The 20,205-nt window shown below is 54.1% G+C and overlaps 2 protein-coding genes across 2 annotated transcripts; both read left to right on the forward strand.

The window, feature by feature from the left end:
• The first annotated feature begins 6,284 nt into the window (after window positions 1-6,284).
• On the forward strand, window positions 6,285-8,512 carry LOC141473372 (E3 ubiquitin-protein ligase PHF7-like). The gene is made up of 9 exons (XM_074160836.1): window positions 6,285-6,309; window positions 6,497-6,588; window positions 6,689-6,790; window positions 7,092-7,216; window positions 7,299-7,458; window positions 7,577-7,683; window positions 7,808-7,921; window positions 8,164-8,282; window positions 8,388-8,512. The coding sequence occupies exons 1-9, from the start codon at window positions 6,285-6,287 to the stop codon at window positions 8,510-8,512; spliced, it is 969 nt and encodes a 322-aa protein (XP_074016937.1).
• Window positions 8,513-16,851: 8,339 nt separating this feature from the next.
• Window positions 16,852-19,079, forward strand: LOC141473367 (E3 ubiquitin-protein ligase PHF7-like). The gene is made up of 9 exons (XM_074160830.1): window positions 16,852-16,876; window positions 17,064-17,155; window positions 17,256-17,357; window positions 17,659-17,783; window positions 17,866-18,025; window positions 18,144-18,250; window positions 18,375-18,488; window positions 18,731-18,849; window positions 18,955-19,079. Exons 1-9 carry the CDS (start codon window positions 16,852-16,854, stop codon window positions 19,077-19,079), a joined length of 969 nt encoding a protein of 322 aa, XP_074016931.1.
• The last annotated feature ends 1,126 nt before the right edge of the window (window positions 19,080-20,205 follow it).

Below are 20,205 nucleotides of genomic sequence, written 5' to 3' on the forward strand. Positions count from 1 at the left end.
TTTGGCAGTATCCTAAAACAAGCAGAAGGCCCTTAATAGCAAGGTTAAACATCCTCTGTCAACACTGGTCTGCTCTGCATCTTCAGGCAGCACAGTGCTACGGAACACGTAAACGCTTACAGAGGGATTTATATTCAACACAAGTTTACCTGGTTTACACTTCCCAAAGATCTAAAAAGGATACAAAAGATCATCACTTGGTACTAATGAATTAAAACAGTTTCCTAACTCACAAGGTATAGAGATTGGTAAGTTTAGACAGCTCGGTAGCCAGTGCTCTTTTGATAACGCAAAATAGAAAATGCTTCTGCATTCTGGATCTTTAATATTAAAGAACTCTAAAGCCTTGCACCTATCCCCTGTAAACTTCTTGACCTGCATCACCACCACTGGTACCAGCTGGAATAAACAAGACACTAGAAGGCTTAGTCCCTAAGTGTTGCTTAGGAAACAACCCCTCCCTCCTGGGCTTAGCTCTGAGAAAAGCCGCACTCTCTCTACCTAGGTATCCCAGTAGAGACCACACAACCCCCAGTCAGGCCAATCTAACCTCCGGTCAGACTCCTTCACCAGCTTCACTGCTATCAGCTCTGCCTCCCGCATCTTTTGCTCCATCAGGCGTTTCTCCTCCTTGGTTTTCAGAGCTGTGATCTCCAGCCTCTGTCGCTCTTGCTCAGCTTCTGCAGCATTCTGGGCCAGCAGTTTTGCCTCTTCTTCTGCAATCTGAGCTTTCTCAGCCAGTAACTCTGCTGCTTCCTGGGATCGGAGCTAAGAAGAAACAATTTTTCTTAGTTACCCTGTTAGCATCTACAAAATCACCCCTGCAGACAGTCAGGAAGATGACGTCTTTTCCCAAAAGATCAAGTGATAAATATATTATACATTAAAATAAAAAGTATAATAAACAATTGTAGGGCCTGGTGTTCCTCCTCTGGTCCAGAATTGCCTAACTTCCTTCCTTTCATTTCTACAAAGCAAGGAGATACATTTGCTTAGAGTTGGACAAAGATATCAACTAAAACCTGAAGCTGGCCCCTTCAGCTGCCAGCATACCATGCCCCTTTCTCCCAGTTTCAGCTCCAAGGTTGCTTCCTTTCTTCCTTCATGAAGAAAGCACCGCGAGCCAAATACAGGGAGCAAATGGCTCGCAGCAAACAGAGATTATGGCAGATCAGAGTTTTCCTAGGTATTCCAGCATGCCCTCTCCACCAGTGGTCAGGAACAGTCTAGCCTCGTCTAAGCCATAATTCCTGGTGTCTCACAGGAGTCATAAGAAAAAAAAAAAAGCTTCCAAACCAAGAAAGCCCATCAAGCACAAGAATATTCAGACTAATGTGCTACTCACCAGGGCCTCGTTGGCCTGCCTGGCTTCATCTTCCAGCTGGAAAAGACGCCTTTCCAGCTCCTCTTTGGCTCGCTCGGCTTCTTCTCGAAGCTGCTTCTCCCTGGCCAGCCTTTGATTCTCCATCTGGAAACAGAATGAGCAATACCATATTTGTGGGTTTGCAGCAGCATCTCATCTGGGCCCAAGGCAAGAGAGGGGCGTCCAGATCATCACAGAGGGGGAGTGAGACAGAGGCGATGGCACCAACCTGTCAGGGATTTTTATCATAGAATCATAGAATCATAGAATGGCTAGAGTTGGAAAGGACCTTAAAGATCATCTAGTTCCAACCCCCCTGCCATGGGCAGGGACACCTCTCACTAGAGCAGGTTGCTTAAAGCCCCATCCAGCCTGGCCTTGAACACTTCCAGGGATGGGGCATCCACAACTTCCCTGGGCAACCTGTTCCAGTGCCTCACCACCCTCACTGTAAAGAATTTCTTCCTTATATCTAATCTAAATCTCTTCTCTTCCAATTTAAAACCATTGCCCCTTGTCCTGTCACCACTCTTCCTGACAAAGAGTCCCTCTTCAGCTCTTCTGTAGGCTCCCTTCAGGTATTGATAGGCTGCTATAAGGTCTCCCCGGAGCCTTCTCTTCTCCAGGCTGAACAACCCCAGCTCTCTCAGTCTGTCTTCATAGGAGAGGTGCTCCATCCCTCTGATCATCCTCGTGGCCCTCCGCTGGACCCGTTCCAACAGGTCCATGTCCTTTCTGTGTTGAGGACTCCAAAGCTGGACACAGTACTCCAGGAGGGGTCTCACGAGCGCAGAGTAGAGGGGCAGAATCACCTCGCGAGACCTGCTGGCCACACTTCTCCTGATGCAGCCCAGGACACGGTTGGCTCTCTGGGCTGCCAGTGCACACTGCCTGCTCATGTTGAGCTTCTCATCCATAAGCACTCCCAAGTCCTTCTCCTCGGGGCTGCACTCCAGCCATTCTCCACCCAACTTGTATTTGTGCCTGGGGTTGCCACGTCCCAGGTGCAGGACCCTGCACTTGGCTTGGTTGAACTTCATGCAATTTGCACGAGCCCACCTCTCCAGCCTGTCTAGGTCCCTCTGGATGGCATCCCTTCCCTCCAGCGTGTCAACCGCGCCACCGAGCTTGGTGTCATCAGCAAACTTGCTGAGGGTGCACTCTATCCCACTGTCCATGTCACCGACAAAGATGTTAAACAGTACTGGTCCCAGTACCGACCCCTGCGGAACACCACTCGTTACTGGCCGCCACCTGGACATTGAGCCATTGATTGTAACCCTTTGGATGCGGCCATCCAGCCAGTTCCCTATCCACCGAGTGGTCCGTCCATCGAATCCATGAGTTTCCAATTTTGAGACCAGGATGTCGTGCAGGACAGTGTCAAATGCTTTGCATAAGTCCAGGTAAATGACGTCAGTCGCTCTGCCCTTGTCTACCAAGTCTGTGGCAGTATTGTAAAAGGCCACCAAATTTGTCAGGCACGATTTGCCCTTGGTGAAGCCATGTTGGCTGTTTCCAATCACTTCTTTATTCTCCATGTGCCTTAGCAAGGATTTCAGGAGGATCTGCTCCGTGATCTTGCCAGGCACAGAGGTGAGACTGACCGGCCTGTAGTTTCCCGGGTCTTCTTTGTTTCCTTTTTTGAATATTGGAGTTATGTTCCCTTTTTTCCAGTCAGTGGGAACTTCACCAGACTGCCACGATTTCTCAAATATGATGGAGAGGGGCTTAGCAACTTCGTCCGCCAGTTCTCTCAGGACCCGTGGATGGATTTCATCAGGTCCCATGGACTTATGCACCTTCAGGTTCTTTAAGAGGTCTCGAACCTCGTCTTCTTGTACTGTGGGTGGTTCTTCATTCCCAGAGCCCCTGTTCTTGCCCTCCGTGACTTGGGCAGTGTGGTTAGGGCCCTTGCCAGTGAAGACTGAGGCAAAGAAGTCATTCAGTAGCTCAGCCTTATCCATATCCTGGGTGACCAGGTCTCCCGTTTCCTTCCGGAGGGGACCCACAGCTTCCCTCGTCTTATTTTTATCCCTGATATATCTATAGAAGTTCTTCTTGTTATTTTTCACATCCCTGGCTAGATTTAGTTCTGCCTGGGCTTTTGCTTGCCTGATCAGGTTTCTGGTGACTCGGACAGCTTCTCTGTATTCTTCCCAGTCTACCTTTCCCTGCCTCCACCCTCTATAGGCCTCCTTTTTGGTCCTGAGTTTGTCCATCAGTTCCTTGTTCATCCACGCCGGCCTACTGGCTATTTTGCCCGATTTCTTCTTTTTTGGGATGCACCTCTCCTGAGCTTGGAGGAGGCAATCCTTAAATACCACCCAGCTTTTTTGGGCCCCTCTCCCTTCCAGTTCTTTTTCCCACGCTACCTTACCAATCAGATCTCTCAGGAGATCAAAGTCTGCTCTTTTGAAGTCCAGGGTAGCCAGCTTGCTGCGCACCCTCCTTGCTGCCTTATGAATCTTGAATTCTATCATCTCATGGTCACTGCAGCCGAGGCTACCCTTGAATTTGACATTCCCGACCAGCCCCTCCTTGTTGGTGAGGACAAGGTCCAGCACTGCTCCTTTCCTCGTTGGTTCCTCTATTATTTGCAGAAGAAAGTTGTCGTCGACACATTCTAAGAACTTCCTGGATTTCCTGTGCTCTGCTGTGTTGTCCTTCCAACAGATGTCGGGGTGGTTGAAGTCCCCCATGAGGACCAGAGCGTGTGAGCGCGATGCTGCCCCTATCTGTTTGTAGAGGGCCACATCCTCGCTGTCACTTTGATCTGGTGGCCTGTAGCAGACTCCTACTGTAACATCATCTGCCCCCGTGCTCCCTTTAATCCTGACCCATAAGCTCTCTGTCTTGTCTTCATCCATCCCCAGGTGAAGCTCCATACATTCCAGCTGGTCCTTGACATAGAGGGCAACACCCCCTCCCCTTCTGCCCAGCCTGTCCTTCCTGAAGAGCTTGTAACCCTCCATTCGAACACTCCAGTCGTAAGAGCCATCCCACCACGTCTCGGTGATGCCAATAATGTCGTAGCCCTGGAGGCGTGCGCACATCTCTAACTCCTCTTGTTTGTTCCCCATGCTGCGTGCATTTGTGTAAAGGCACTTCAGCTGGGTGCCTAAAGGGGCCGACTTATTAGCTGAGATGGCAGGTTGAAGGCTCTCTTTGAGTTTTTTTCTGCTCAACCTACGCTTAACCCCCTCCCCCTTCGATCCTAGTTTAAAGCCCTTTCAACAAGCGCCGCCAACTCACTTGCCAGTATCTTTCTCCCCTTCTGAGACAGGTGTACTCCATCTGTTGCTATCCGACTCGGTGCCATATAAAGTTCCCTAAGTTCAGAATACCCAAAATTTCGGTGATGGCACCAGTTTCTGAGCCACTTGTTTATCGCAGTTGCCTTTTTATTTCTTTCAGGATTTCCTCCTGCAACTAAGGGTATTGCTGAAAAAATTACCTGTGCCCCTGATCCCTCAACCAGTTTTCCCAGTGTCTTAAAGTCCTTTATGATTGTTTTTAATTTCCTGGATGTATTATATACATCATCACTGCCTACCTGAAAAACTGCAAGGGGGTAATAGTCAGAAGGGTTGACTAGAGCAGGAACTTTGTCCAACACGTCCCTGACCCGTGCCCCAGGGAGGCAGCAGACTTCCCTGTGAAGCGGGTCAGGACGGCATAGTGGTCCCTCTGCCCCCTTCAATAGAGAGTCACCCACAACGATGACCCTTCTGCTTTTCCTTCTTGAACTAGTTGTGATGCCAGGTTTGCGGCGACTTGGTCTTTCTGGCACATCCTGCCTAGTTGTACCATCCTCCTCTCCAACAGTCAATTCCTCCTGCAGGATTCCATACCGGTTCTGCAGGGGTAACTGGGGAGGTGGGAGAGGCAGGGAGGGGATTCGCCTGCTTCGCCGACTAGGGACCTGTTTCCATTCCCCCTCTTCTCTGAGATCCCCTTCTACTGTCGGGCGAGAGATGGGGAGAGGGTCCTCTGGCTTATGTGGGGCCTCAACATGTTCCTTTATTTTCAGGGAGTGGGCCCACCAGTCAATCTCCCTCTCACATATGCCCAGGCGAAACATCTCCTCCTGGAATGTGGCCATGTCCTGGCACAGTGGGCAGCGGAAATGGTGCAAGGCAGAAGACAGTGCCTGGCCCTGGGGCAGAGATGGCATCAGTGGCAGTGGGGCACTCTTCCACTGGACCTGGGTGACGAGGTGACAGCAGGGCTGCTCATGTCAGAGGCCTGGGAGATGCCACCAACCTGGATGCAGCACCGGTGGAACCAGGCGCTGGTGTAGGTGGGACGAACCAGGCGCTGGTGTAGGTGGGACACACCAGGGTGTCACAGCAGGGCCGCTCTGCCACCACCTCCAGGCAGATGAGGCAGTGGTCCGGTCCTGCTGCACCACCCGGCGTTGCCGGGCAGGGGCGGGACCATGTGTGTGACATATACATGCGTGCGGTGCCGTGTCACAAACACTCCAGGCCGTATAAATGCCCCTGCACTGCTGCCCCCAGCGTGGCAGTGTTTGCCATAGGCGCTGGAGAAGCTGGGTGGTCTTTAACCACACCAACGTCTCCACGTCCATCAACGCCTTCTCTGTTGTCAAGAGCGGCAGTGTTTGCCACAGGCGCTGGAGAACCTGGGTGGTCTTTAACCACACCAACGTCTCCACGTCCATCAACGCCTTCTCTGTCGTCAAGAGCGGCAGTGTTTGCCACAGGCGCTGGAGAACCTGGGTGGTCTTTAACCACACCAACGTCTCCACGTCCATCAACGCCTTCTGTCGTCAAGAGCAGTAATGGAGAGGAGAGCACGGCGACGACGTCGCCCCCAGTCGCCCCCTGCCCAGGATTCTGCCGGGCTCCAAGATGAGGAGGCAGGATCCTCCTGTGCACCTCCCCAGCCAAAAAGGATGCGCCAGGTCCCCAAGAAGAAAAGTGAGTGATGAGCATCCCCACGGGCACCCACCAGAGGGGATTTTGGCTGGTGCCCGGCCATGCAAGCAGAGGCCCCTGTGCTGTAGGAAGTTGCCCCAGCCTCTCTCCCATTTCGCTCCTGCCGTTACCCCCATGGGCACCCTGGCAGCACGGTGCTGGGGGTGACGGTGGGGCTGTCCCCCAGCAGTGTGTGGGCTGTGCCGGCGGGCAGACGTTGAAACTGAGATAGTTGGAGAGCTGTGCCAGCAGGATGGGCTCTACATCCATGAAAACTGCCTGGTGAGTCCCTTGGTTCCGGCACTGGTTCCCGACACCCCACAGTTCCCAGCCCTGCACCCTCGGCAGCCCCTGCCATGTGCCCTCTTTTCCTCCCTTGCAGTACCACGCCAGTGGTCTTATCCAGAGAGGAGCCGACAAAGAGGGCTTCTACGGCTTTCTCTTCCCTGACATCCGGCAAGAACTGAAGCGGGTGGCACAGAAGGTGAGGCCAGGGAGGGGAACATATGTCCCCACCATGGTCTCCATGCCTCTGTCCTGCAATGCACAGGCCAGTAATCCCCCAGGGATGCTCTGGAAGCCATCTGCAAGTAACCTCCACATCCTCCTCCATCCAAAAAGGCCCATTTATATGGATGGGGATTTGGAGGGGGGTCGGCGGATTTGGCAGTGGCCCGGTGTCACCGGCCAGGAGGCACACCAGAACGTGGTGTGCTGGCCGGGGGCAAACTGGGCTCCCTGGGGGCACGTGGCACTAACACCATCCACCTCCATTCCATCCCCAGAGGTGCTGCATCTGCCGGCTGCCGGGAGCATCGGTCACCTGCCAGGGCCGGCGCTGCCACCGAATCTTCCACTTCCCCTGTGGGATCGAGCGCGGCTGCCTCTCCCAGTTCTTCGGGGAGTTTAAGTGAGTGTAGCTGCCCCACAGCACTGGGGCTGGGGCTGGGGCGGAGGAGGGCTGGGGCTGAACTGTCACCTCCGTCACGCAGGTCATTCTGCTGGAAGCACCGGCCGGTACAGCGGGTGCGGGCACTGCAGCAGGGCCAGAGCTGCCTCATCTGCCTGGAGGCGGTGGCAGAGCGGCCCTGCTATGACACCCTGGTGTGTCCCACCTGCACCAGCGCCTGGTTCCACCGACACTGCATCCAGGTAGGTGACATCGCCCCAGGCCCTTGACATGAGCACCCTCATCATCACCCCATCACCCAGCTCTGAGGGAGCAAATGGGACCCCGCTGCCATTGATGCTGGTGCCATCTCTGCCCCAGGGCCAGGCACTGTCTTCTGCTCTGCACCATTTCCGCTGCCCACTGTGCCAGGACATGGCCACATTCCAGGAGGAGATGTTTCGCCTGGGCATAAAAATCCCTGACAGGTTGGTGCCATCACCTCTCTCTCACTCCCCCTCTGTGATGATCTGGACGCCCCTCTCTTGCCTCCTTGGGTTATGGCGGGGTGTCCCCAGGACTCCAGGGCTGAGCACTCCTCTACTCCCACAGGGATGCTGCCTGGGAGTTGGACAGGACCTTTGAAGACCTGTATGAACAGCACAGCTCCTGTGATGCTGAGGAGTGCCTCTGCCCGGCAGGACGGCAGGAGGCAGAGGAGAATGGGTGAGTGTCAGTGACCCCGGTCCCCGTAGCCCCAGCGAGCAGACGATGCCTTCCTCTCCGGCTTTGGGCAGGGATGGAGGTTCCCTGGGGTGCCAAGCGGGCGAATGGCGCAGGGTGCCTGTGGGCAGCTCAGCCCCAGCTGCCAGGGGGGAGCAGGGTGGAGGTGGGCTCTGCACAGCACCAGGGCTGGCAGCCCACAGCTCGGGGGAATTTGGTGGCAGTTGCTCCCTTTGCTCCCCCAGGCCCTGGAGACTTCTTCTCTGCGGCTCCTGTGCTTCCCAAGGGACCCACCGGCGCTGCTCCGGCATGGAAGCAAATGCCGAGTCCTGGCAGTGCAGTGACTGCAGGGAGATAGACAAAGGTGAGTGGTGCATGCATGGGGACGGGGTCCCCAGGGCCAAGTGGCCACCACAGCCGCCCGAGACCAGCAGACAGGCGCGGGGCTGTGGTCTGGGGAGGGAGGGAGTTTGGCTTGGGCTGGTTGTGCTCATCATCTCCCTGCCCCTCGCTGCAGCCGGCCAGGACTCCAGCCCCTCCGGCGCAGGACCTTCACGCAGCGCCGCGGCTCCAGGTGCGTCATCCGAGCAATAAGAGGCCCGTGTCCTCTGACATCTTGACACCCAACTGCCTCGCTGGGCCACATCAAGAAATCCCTACTATAAGTTCATTATTTAATTTTCCTTTTTATTAACAAAAAATAATTACTTTAACTGAAATAAGTTAAATAGAATAAACTTTCTGTTGAAGAAGGCTGCAGTTCAAGTACTCTCTGGCGTGCCTGGGGCTGGAAGACAAGCCCGCTGGGGGCAGCACCGGGGACATGGCGGGTGGCAGGAGGGATGGGTCAGTTCTTCAGGGTCTGGAAGTGCTTCAGATGTGCCTGCACCCAAGGCGCCTGGGGGTCCGCGCACAGCTCCTTCTTCTTCTTGGTGACCAGGCTGTTGGGAGAAAACCCGTGTTGGGTGCGGCAGAGACCGGCTCCAGGGCAGGTAAGACTGCGCTGGGTGAGGGATCTGTAGCTGGAAAGGCCAACGAAAAGCTCTTTCGGGAGCTTTTTGGACGCAGGGCGAAGCCTCCTCCTCGTGGTCGAGGCTGACAGGCGGTGGGCGGGCTGCTGACTGGCCTGGGCGAGCCGGCACCTCCCGCGGCCCCATTTAAACGAGCCATCAAGGCGACAAACAGTCATTGCGGCAGAGACCGGCTCCAGGGCAGGTAAGACTGCGCTGGGTGAGGGATCTGTAGCTGGAAAGGCCGACGAAAAGCTCTTTCGGGAGCTTTTTGGACGCAGGGCGAAGCCTCCTCCTCGTGGTCGAGGCTGACAGGCGGTGGGCGGGCTGCTGACTGGCCTGGGCGGAGCCGGCACCTCCCGCGGCCCCATTTAAACGAGCCATCAAGGCGACAAACGGTCATTGCGGCAGAGACCGGCTCCAGGGCAGGTAAGACTGCGCTGGGTGAGGGATCTGTAGCTGGAAAGGCCGACGAAAAGCTCTTTCGGGAGCTTTTTGGACGCAGGGCGAAGCCTCCTCCTCGTGGTCGAGGCTGACAGGCGGTGGGCGGGCTGCTGATTGCGTGATTTCGGGTTTATCTCCTCAGCTTCTGCAAGAATGCCATGCTGAGCTACATGATCTCTAAGGTCCCTTCCAACCTAAACCATTCTGTGATTTCATAAGTTACCTATGGGTTCTGAGACACACAGATGCTCCTGCAGCCCTTCCCCCCTGCCTGACTGGCATCAGAAGAAATGCTGAAGTTCAACAACCCACACATCCAAGTATCCTGGTTGCAATGTTAATTTCTATTTCGGCAAAATCCATTCTCAGCAAGACTGGAGGCAGAAGAGAGAGTTGTGGCACACAGCCTTAGTTCTGCCTTCCTGATGGAGAGAGCTTCATCAGCTTTGCCTAAAGACGCTCATGGGCAACTCAGATGCCAGGACAATACAGCTGGCTCTGTACAACCACCTCAACAAAGCATTGCCTGAGACGGCACAGAGTCAGCATTAGACATGAACACAGGCAAGACAATCTGCTCCCTAGGTCCCAACACTAGTCCTGTTTTTCACTTTTGTCTCACCTTTCTTATCATCCTGACTCACTGCCCTGAACAAATACAACTTCCATCCCAGCTACCCTGTGTTTAAGCATCAGTTAGTCCTATAGGTGTTTGTCCCCCAGCTGGATACAGACATGCTACTACTCAGCTTGATGGGGCTATAAAAATGCAATCAACATCTGACTGTCTCTGAAGATGAAGGGGTGCCCAGTAGAGCAGAAACTTACAGGATAATTAAGCCTGGTTATGTCTAAGAGTTTCTGCTTCGCTTTCCGTTCAGCCTCTCTGGCTTCATGCAGATCTTGTTTCAGATGCTCTGCTTCCTTGGCTCTGTAAGACAAATATCCTGACGTGAACGGCTGGTGATTTCCAGTATAGAGCAACACATGGATTTCAGGGCTATGCACCTCACTGGCTTCCAGAGAGCAAGATCCATTACTGTGATTACTGATTCCTTTACCCAAAGACCCTTGTGGAAGGATGGTCGCATGGAGAACTAATTGATCACAGCATGACACATGCTTTCAAAGATAATCCTGCACAAACTGGCTGAATTAACATGGTTTTTCTACTTCTAGTTTCCATGGGCTCAATTATGACCTGCTGATACAGATTCTCCAGGCTGTCAGAGATCCTCCCTGAGGTGGGGAGAGGTGCAACATATCTGCTCTTTATTTTGGCAAGCTTTTTGGCAGTATCCTAAAACAAGCAGAAGGCCCTTAATAGCAAGGTTAAACATCCTCTGTCAACACTGGTCTGCTCTGCATCTTCAGGCAGCACAGTGCTACGGAACACGTAAACGCTTACAGAGGGATTTATATTCAACACAAGTTTACCTGGTTTACACTTCCCAAAGATCTAAAAAGGATACAAAAGATCATCACTTGGTACTAATGAATTAAAACAGTTTCCTAACTCACAAGGTATAGAGATTGGTAAGTTTAGACAGCTCGGTAGCCAGTGCTCTTTTGATAACGCAAAATAGAAAATGCTTCTGCATTCTGGATCTTTAATATTAAAGAACTCTAAAGCCTTGCACCTATCCCCTGTAAACTTCTTGACCTGCATCACCACCACTGGTACCAGCTGGAATAAACACGACACTAGAAGGCTTAGTCCCTAAGTGTTGCTTAGGAAACAACCCCTCCCTCCTGGGCTTAGCTCTGAGAAAAGCCGCACTCTCTCTACCTAGGTATCCCAGTAGAGACCACACAACCCCCAGTCAGGCAAATCTAACCTCCGGTCAGACTCCTTCACCAGCTTCACTGCTATCAGCTCTGCCTCCCGCATCTTTTGCTCCATCAGGCGTTTCTCCTCCTTGGTTTTCAGAGCTGTGATCTCCAGCCTCTGTCGCTCTTGCTCAGCTTCTGCAGCATTCTGGGCCAGCAGTTTTGCCTCTTCTTCTGCAATCTGAGCTTTCTCAGCCAGTAACTCTGCTGCTTCCTGGGATCGGAGCTAAGAAGAAACAATTTTTCTTAGTTACCCTGTTAGCATCTACAAAATCACCCCTGCAGACAGTCAGGAAGATGACGTCTTTTCCCAAAAGATCAAGTGATAAATATATTATACATTAAAATAAAAAGTATAATAAACAATTGTAGGGCCTGGTGTTCCTCCTCTGGTCCAGAATTGCCTAACTTCCTTCCTTTCATTTCTACAAAGCAAGGAGATACATTTGCTTAGAGTTGGACAAAGATATCAACTAAAACCTGAAGCTGGCCCCTTCAGCTGCCAGCATACCATGCCCCTTTCTCCCAGTTTCAGCTCCAAGGTTGCTTCCTTTCTTCCTTCATGAAGAAAGCACCGCGAGCCAAATACAGGGAGCAAATGGCTCACAGCAAACAGAGATTATGGCAGATCAGAGTTTTCCTAGGTATTCCAGCATGCCCTCTCCACCAGTGGTCAGGAACAGTCTAGCCTCGTCTAAGCCATAATTCCTGGTGTCTCACAGGAGTCATAAGAAAAAAAAAAAAGCTTCCAAACCAAGAAAGCCCATCAAGCACAAGAATATTCAGACTAATGTGCTACTCACCAGGGCCTCGTTGGCCTGCCTGGCTTCATCTTCCAGCTGGAAAAGACGCCTTTCCAGCTCCTCTTTGGCTCGCTCGGCTTCTTCTCGAAGCTGCTTCTCCCTGGCCAGCCTTTGATTCTCCATCTGGAAACAGAATGAGCAATACCACATTTGTGGGTTTGCAGCAGCATCTCATCTGGGCCCAAGGCAAGAGAGGGGCGTCCAGATCATCACAGAGGGGGAGTGAGACAGAGGCGATGGCACCAACCTGTCAGGGATTTTTATCATAGAATCATAGAATCATAGAATGGCTAGAGTTGGAAAGGACCTTAAAGATCATCTAGTTCCAACCCCCCTGCCATGGGCAGGGACACCTCTCACTAGAGCAGGTTGCTTAAAGCCCCATCCAGCCTGGCCTTGAACACTTCCAGGGATGGGGCATCCACAACTTCCCTGGGCAACCTGTTCCAGTGCCTCACCACCCTCACTGTAAAGAATTTCTTCCTTATATCTAATCTAAATCTCTTCTCTTCCAATTTAAAACCATTGCCCCTTGTCCTGTCACCACTCTTCCTGACAAAGAGTCCCTCTTCAGCTCTTCTGTAGGCTCCCTTCAGGTATTGATAGGCTGTTATAAGGTCTCCCCGGAGCCTTCTCTTCTCCAGGCTGAACAACCCCAGCTCTCTCAGTCTGTCTTCATAGGAGAGGTGCTCCATCCCTCTGATCATCCTCGTGGCCCTCCGCTGGACCCGTTCCAACAGGTCCATGTCCTTTCTGTGTTGAGGACTCCAAAGCTGGACACAGTACTCCAGGAGGGGTCTCACGAGCGCAGAGTAGAGGGGCAGAATCACCTCGCGAGACCTGCTGGCCACACTTCTCCTGATGCAGCCCAGGACACGGTTGGCTCTCTGGGCTGCCAGTGCACACTGCCTGCTCATGTTGAGCTTCTCATCCATAAGCACTCCCAAGTCCTTCTCCTCGGGGCTGCTCTCCAGCCATTCTCCACCCAACTTGTATTTGTGCCTGGGGTTGCCACGTCCCAGGTGCAGGACCCTGCACTTGGCTTGGTTGAACTTCATGCAATTTGCACGAGCCCACCTCTCCAGCCTGTCTAGGTCCCTCTGGATGGCATCCCTTCCCTCCAGCGTGTCAACCGCGCCACCGAGCTTGGTGTCATCAGCAAACTTGCTGAGGGTGCACTCTATCCCACTGTCCATGTCACCGACAAAGATGTTAAACAGTACTGGTCCCAGTACCGACCCCTGCGGAACACCACTCGTTACTGGCCGCCACCTGGACATTGAGCCATTGATTGTAACCCTTTGGATGCGGCCATCCAGCCAGTTCCCTATCCACCGAGTGGTCCGTCCATCGAATCCATGAGTTTCCAATTTTGAGACCAGGATGTCGTGCGGGACAGTGTCAAATGCTTTGCATAAGTCCAGGTAAATGACGTCAGTCGCTCTGCCCTTGTCTACCAAGTCTGTGGCAGTATTGTAAAAGGCCACCAAATTTGTCAGGCACGATTTGCCCTTGGTGAAGCCATGTTGGCTGTTTCCAATCACTTCTTTATTCTCCATGTGCCTTAGCAAGGATTTCAGGAGGATCTGCTCCGTGATCTTGCCAGGCACAGAGGTGAGACTGACCGGCCTGTAGTTTCCCGGGTCTTCTTTGTTTCCTTTTTTGAATATTGGAGTTATGTTCCCTTTTTTCCAGTCAGTGGGAACTTCACCAGACTGCCACGATTTCTCAAATATGATGGAGAGGGGCTTAGCAACTTCGTCCGCCAGTTCTCTCAGGACCCGTGGATGGATTTCATCAGGTCCCATGGACTTATGCACCTTCAGGTTCTTTAAGAGGTCTCGAACCTCGTCTTCTTGTACTGTGGGTGGTTCTTCATTCCCAGAGCCCCTGTTCTTGCCCTCCGTGACTTGGGCAGTGTGGTTAGGGCCCTTGCCAGTGAAGACTGAGGCAAAGAAGTCATTCAGTAGCTCAGCCTTATCCATATCCTGGGTGACCAGGTCTCCCGTTTCCTTCCGGAGGGGACCCACAGCTTCCCTCGTCTTATTTTTATCCCTGATATATCTATAGAAGTTCTTCTTGTTATTTTTCACATCCCTGGCTAGATTTAGTTCTGCCTGGGCTTTTGCTTGCCTGATCAGGTTTCTGGTGACTCGGACAGCTTCTCTGTATTCTTCCCAGTCTACCTTTCCCTGCCTCCACCCTCTATAGGCCTCCTTTTTGGTCCTGAGTTTGTCCAGCAGTTCCTTGTTCATCCACGCCGGCCTACTGGCTATTTTGCCCGATTTCTTCTTTTTTGGGATGCACCTCTCCTGAGCTTGGAGGAGGCAATCCTTAAATACCACCCAGCTTTTTTGGGCCCCTCTCCCTTCCAGTTCTTTTTCCCACGCTACCTTACCAATCAGATCTCTCAGGAGATCAAAGTCTGCTCTTTTGAAGTCCAGGGTAGCCAGCTTGCTGCGCACCCTCCTTGCTGCCTTATGAATCTTGAATTCTATCATCTCATGGTCACTGCAGCCGAGGCTACCCTTGAATTTGACATTCCCGACCAGCCCCTCCTTGTTGGTGAGGACAAGGTCCAGCACTGCTCCTTTCCTCGTTGGTTCCTCTATTATTTGCAGAAGAAAGTTGTCGTCGACACATTCTAAGAACTTCCTGGATTTCCTGTGCTCTGCTGTGTTGTCCTTCCAACAGATGTCGGGGTGGTTGAAGTCCCCCATGAGGACCAGAGCGTGTGAGCGCGATGCTGCCCCTATCTGTTTGTAGAGGGCCACATCCTCGCTGTCACTTTGATCTGGTGGCCTGTAGCAGACTCCTACTGTAACATCACCTGCCCCCGTGCTCCCTTTAATCCTGACCCATAAGCTCTCTGTCTTGTCTTCATCCATCCCCAGGTGAAGCTCCATACATTCCAGCTGGTCCTTGACATAGAGGGCAACACCCCCTCCCCTTCTGCCCAGCCTGTCCTTCCTGAAGAGCTTGTAACCCTCCATTCGAACACTCCAGTCGTAAGAGCCATCCCACCACGTCTCGGTGATGCCAATAATGTCGTAGCCCTGGAGGCGTGCGCACATCTCTAACTCCTCTTGTTTGTTCCCCATGCTGCGTGCATTTGTGTAAAGGCACTTCAGCTGGGTGCCTAAAGGGGCCGACTTATTAGCTGAGATGGCAGGTTGAAGGCTCTCTTTGAGTTTTTTTCTGCTCAACCTACGCTTAACCCCCTCCCCCTTCGATCCTAGTTTAAAGCCCTTTCAACAAGCGCCGCCAACTCACTTGCCAGTATCTTTCTCCCCTTCTGAGACAGGTGTACTCCATCTGTTGCTATCCGACTCGGTGCCATATAAAGTTCCCTAAGTTCAGAATACCCAAAATTTCGGTGATGGCACCAGTTTCTGAGCCACTTGTTTATCGCAGTTGCCTTTTTATTTCTTTCAGGATTTCCTCCTGCAACTAAGGGTATTGCTGAAAAAATTACCTGTGCCCCTGATCCCTCAACCAGTTTTCCCAGTGTCTTAAAGTCCTTTATGATTGTTTTTAATTTCCTGGATGTATTATATACATCATCACTGCCTACCTGAAAAACTGCAAGGGGGTAATAGTCAGAAGGGTTGACTAGAGCAGGAACTTTGTCCAACACGTCCCTGACCCGTGCCCCAGGGAGGCAGCAGACTTCCCTGTGAAGCGGGTCAGGACGGCATATTGGTCCCTCTGCCCCCTTCAATAGAGAGTCACCCACAACGATGACCCTTCTGCTTTTCCTTCTTGAACTAGTTGTGATGCCAGGTTTGCGGCGACTTGGTCTTTCTGGCACATCCTGCCTAGTTGTACCATCCTCCTCTCCAACAGTCAATTCCTCCTGCAGGATTCCATACCGGTTCTGCAGGGGTAACTGGGGAGGTGGGAGAGGCAGGGAGGGGATTCGCCTGCTTCGCCGACTAGGGACCTGTTTCCATTCCCCCTCTTCTCTGAGATCCCCTTCTACTGTCGGGCGAGAGATGGGGAGAGGGTCCTCTGGCTTATGTGGGGCCTCAACATGTTCCTTTATTTTCAGGGAGTGGGCCCACCAGTCAATCTCCCTCTCACATATGCCCAGGCGAAACATCTCCTCCTGGAATGTGGCCATGTCCTGGCACAGTGGGCAGCGGAAATGGTGCAAGGCAGAAGACAGTGCCTGGCCCTGGGGCAGAGATGGCATCAGTGGCAGTGGGGCACTCTTCCACTGGACCTGGGTGACGAGGTGACAGCAGGGCTGCTCATGTCAGAGGCCTGGGAGATGCCACCAACCTGGATGCAGCACCGGTGGAACCAGGCGCTGGTGTAGGTGGGACGAACCAGGCGCTGGTGTAGGTGGGACACACCAGGGTGTCACAGCAGGGCCGCTCTGCCACCACCTCCAGGCAGATGAGGCAGTGGTCCGGTCCTGCTGCACCACCCGGCGTTGCCGGGCAGGGGCGGGACCATGTGTGTGACATATACATGCGTGCGGTGCCGTGTCACAAACACTCCAGGCCGTATAAATGCCCCTGCACTGCGGCCCCCAGCGTGGCAGTGTTTGCCACAGGCGCTGGAGAACCTGGGTGGTCTTTAACCACACCAACGTCTCCACGTCCATCAACGCCTTCTCTGTCGTCAAGAGCGGCAGTGTTTGCCACAGGCGCTGGAGAACCTGGGTGGTCTTTAACCACACCAACGTCTCCACGTCCATCAACGCCTTCTGTCGTCAAGAGCAGTAATGGAGAGGAGAGCACGGCGACGACGTCGCCCCCAGTCGCCCCCTGCCCAGGATTCTGCCGGGCTCCAAGATGAGGAGGCAGGATCCTCCTGTGCACCTCCCCAGCCAAAAAGGATGCGCCAGGTCCCCAAGAAGAAAAGTGAGTGATGAGCATCCCCACGGGCACCCACCAGAGGGGATTTTGGCTGGTGCCCGGCCATGCAAGCAGAGGCCCCTGTGCTGTAGGAAGTTGCCCCAGCCTCTCTCCCATTTCGCTCCTGCCGTTACCCCCATGGGCACCCTGGCAGCACGGTGCTGGGGGTGACGGTGGGGCTGTCCCCCAGCAGTGTGTGGGCTGTGCCGGCGGGCAGACGTTGAAACTGAGATAGTTGGAGAGCTGTGCCAGCAGGATGGGCTCTACATCCATGAAAACTGCCTGGTGAGTCCCTTGGTTCCGGCACTGGTTCCCGACACCCCACAGTTCCCAGCCCTGCACCCTCGGCAGCCCCTGCCATGTGCCCTCTTTTCCTCCCTTGCAGTACCACGCCAGTGGTCTTATCCAGAGAGGAGCCGACAAAGAGGGCTTCTACGGCTTTCTCTTCCCTGACATCCGGCAAGAACTGAAGCGGGTGGCACAGAAGGTGAGGCCAGGGAGGGGAACATATGTCCCCACCATGGTCTCCATGCCTCTGTCCTGCAATGCACAGGCCAGTAATCCCCCAGGGATGCTCTGGAAGCCATCTGCAAGTAACCTCCACATCCTCCTCCATCCAAAAAGGCCCATTTATATGGATGGGGATTTGGAGGGGGGTCGGCGGATTTGGCAGTGGCCCGGTGTCACCGGCCAGGAGGCACACCAGAACGTGGTGTGCTGGCCGGGGGCAAACTGGGCTCCCTGGGGGCACGTGGCACTAACACCATCCACCTCCATTCCATCCCCAGAGGTGCTGCATCTGCCGGCTGCCGGGAGCATCGGTCACCTGCCAGGGCCGGCGCTGCCACCGAATCTTCCACTTCCCCTGTGGGATCGAGCGCGGCTGCCTCTCCCAGTTCTTCGGGGAGTTTAAGTGAGTGTAGCTGCCCCACAGCACTGGGGCTGGGGCTGGGGCGGAGGAGGGCTGGGGCTGAACTGTCACCTCCGTCACGCAGGTCATTCTGCTGGAAGCACCGGCCGGTACAGCGGGTGCGGGCACTGCAGCAGGGCCAGAGCTGCCTCATCTGCCTGGAGGCGGTGGCAGAGCGGCCCTGCTATGACACCCTGGTGTGTCCCACCTGCACCAGCGCCTGGTTCCACCGACGCTGCATCCAGGTAGGTGACATCGCCCCAGGCCCTTGACATGAGCACCCTCATCATCACCCCATCACCCAGCTCTGAGGGAGCAAATGGGACCCCGCTGCCACTGATGCTGGTGCCATCTCTGCCCCAGGGCCAGGCACTGTCTTCTGCTCTGCACCATTTCCGCTGCCCACTGTGCCAGGACATGGCCACATTCCAGGAGGAGATGTTTCGCCTGGGCATAAAAATCCCTGACAGGTTGGTGCCATCACCTCTCTCTCACTCCCCCTCTGTGATGATCTGGACGCCCCTCTCTTGCCTCCTTGGGTTATGGCGGGGTGTCCCCAGGACTCCAGGGCTGAGCACTCCTCTACTCCCACAGGGATGCTGCCTGGGAGTTGGACAGGACCTTTGAAGACCTGTATGAACAGCACAGCTCCTGTGATGCTGAGGAGTGCCTCTGCCCGGCAGGACGGCAGGAGGCAGAGGAGAATGGGTGAGTGTCAGTGACCCCGGTCCCCGTAGCCCCAGCGAGCAGACGATGCCTTCCTCTCCGGCTTTGGGCAGGGATGGAGGTTCCCTGGGGTGCCAAGCGGGCGAATGGCGCAGGGTGCCTGTGGGCAGCTCAGCCCCAGCTGCCAGGGGGGAGCAGGGTGGAGGTGGGCTCTGCACAGCACCAGGGCTGGCAGCCCACAGCTCGGGGGAATTTGGTGGCAGTTGCTCCCTTTGCTCCCCCAGGCCCTGGAGACTTCTTCTCTGCGGCTCCTGTGCTTCCCAAGGGACCCACCGGCGCTGCTCCGGCATGGAAGCAAATGCCGAGTCCTGGCAGTGCAGTGACTGCAGGGAGATAGACAAAGGTGAGTGGTGCATGCATGGGGACGGGGTCCCCAGGGCCAAGTGGCCACCACAGCCGCCCGAGACCAGCAGACAGGCGCGGGGCTGTGGTCTGGGGAGGGAGGGAGTTTGGCTTGGGCTGGTTGTGCTCATCATCTCCCTGCCCCTCGCTGCAGCCGGCCAGGACTCCAGCCCCTCCGGCGCAGGACCTTCACGCAGCGCCGCGGCTCCAGGTGCGTCATCCGAGCAATAAGAGGCCCGTGTCCTCTGACATCTTGACACCCAACTGCCTCGCTGGGCCACATCAAGAAATCCCTACTATAAGTTCATTATTTAATTTTCCTTTTTATTAACAAAAAATAATTACTTTAACTGAAATAAGTTAAATAGAATAAACTTTCTGTTGAAGAAGGCTGCAGTTCAAGTACTCTCTGGCGTGCCTGGGGCTGGAAGACAAGCCCGCTGGGGGCAGCACCGGGGACATGGCGGGTGGCAGGAGGGATGGGTCAGTTCTTCAGGGTCTGGAAGTGCTTCAGATGTGCCTGCACCCAAGGCGCCTGGGGGTCCGCGCACAGCTCCTTCTTCTTCTTGGTGACCAGGCTGTTGGGAGAAAACCCGTGTTGGGTGCGGCAGAGACCGGCTCCAGGGCAGGTAAGACTGCGCTGGGTGAGGGATCTGTAGCTGGAAAGGCCGACGAAAAGCTCTTTCGGGAGCTTTTTGGACGCAGGGCGAAGCCTCCTCCTCGTGGTCGAGGCTGACAGGCGGTGGGCGGGCTGCTGATTGCGTGATTTCGGGTTTATCTCCTCAGCTTCTGCAAGAATGCCATGCTGAGCTACATGATCTCTAAGGTCCCTTCCAACCTAAACCATTCTGTGATTTCATAAGTTACCTATGGGTTCTGAGACACACAGATGCTCCTGCAGCCCTTCCCCCCTGCCTGACTGGCATCAGAAGAAATGCTGAAGTTCAACAACCCACACATCCAAGTATCCTGGTTGCAATGTTAATTTCTATTTCGGCAAAATCCATTCTCAGCAAGACTGGAGGCAGAAGAGAGAGTTGTGGCACACAGCCTTAGTTCTGCCTTCCTGATGGAGAGAGCTTCATCAGCTTTGCCTAAAGACACTCATGGGCAACTCAGATGCCAGGACAATACAGCTGGCTCTGTACAACCACCTCAACAAAGCATTGCCTGAGACGGCACAGAGTCAGCATTAGACATGAACACAGGCAAGACAATCTGCTCCCTAGGTCCCAACACTAGTCCTGTTTTTCACTTTTGTCTCACCTTTCTTATCATCCTGACTCACTGCCCTGAACAAATACAACTTCCATCCCAGCTACCCTGTGTTTAAGCATCAGTTAGTCCTATAGGTGTT

This window comes from Numenius arquata, chromosome 18, assembly GCF_964106895.1.
Source record: "Numenius arquata chromosome 18, bNumArq3.hap1.1, whole genome shotgun sequence".
Lineage (NCBI taxonomy): Eukaryota > Metazoa > Chordata > Aves > Charadriiformes > Scolopacidae > Numenius > Numenius arquata.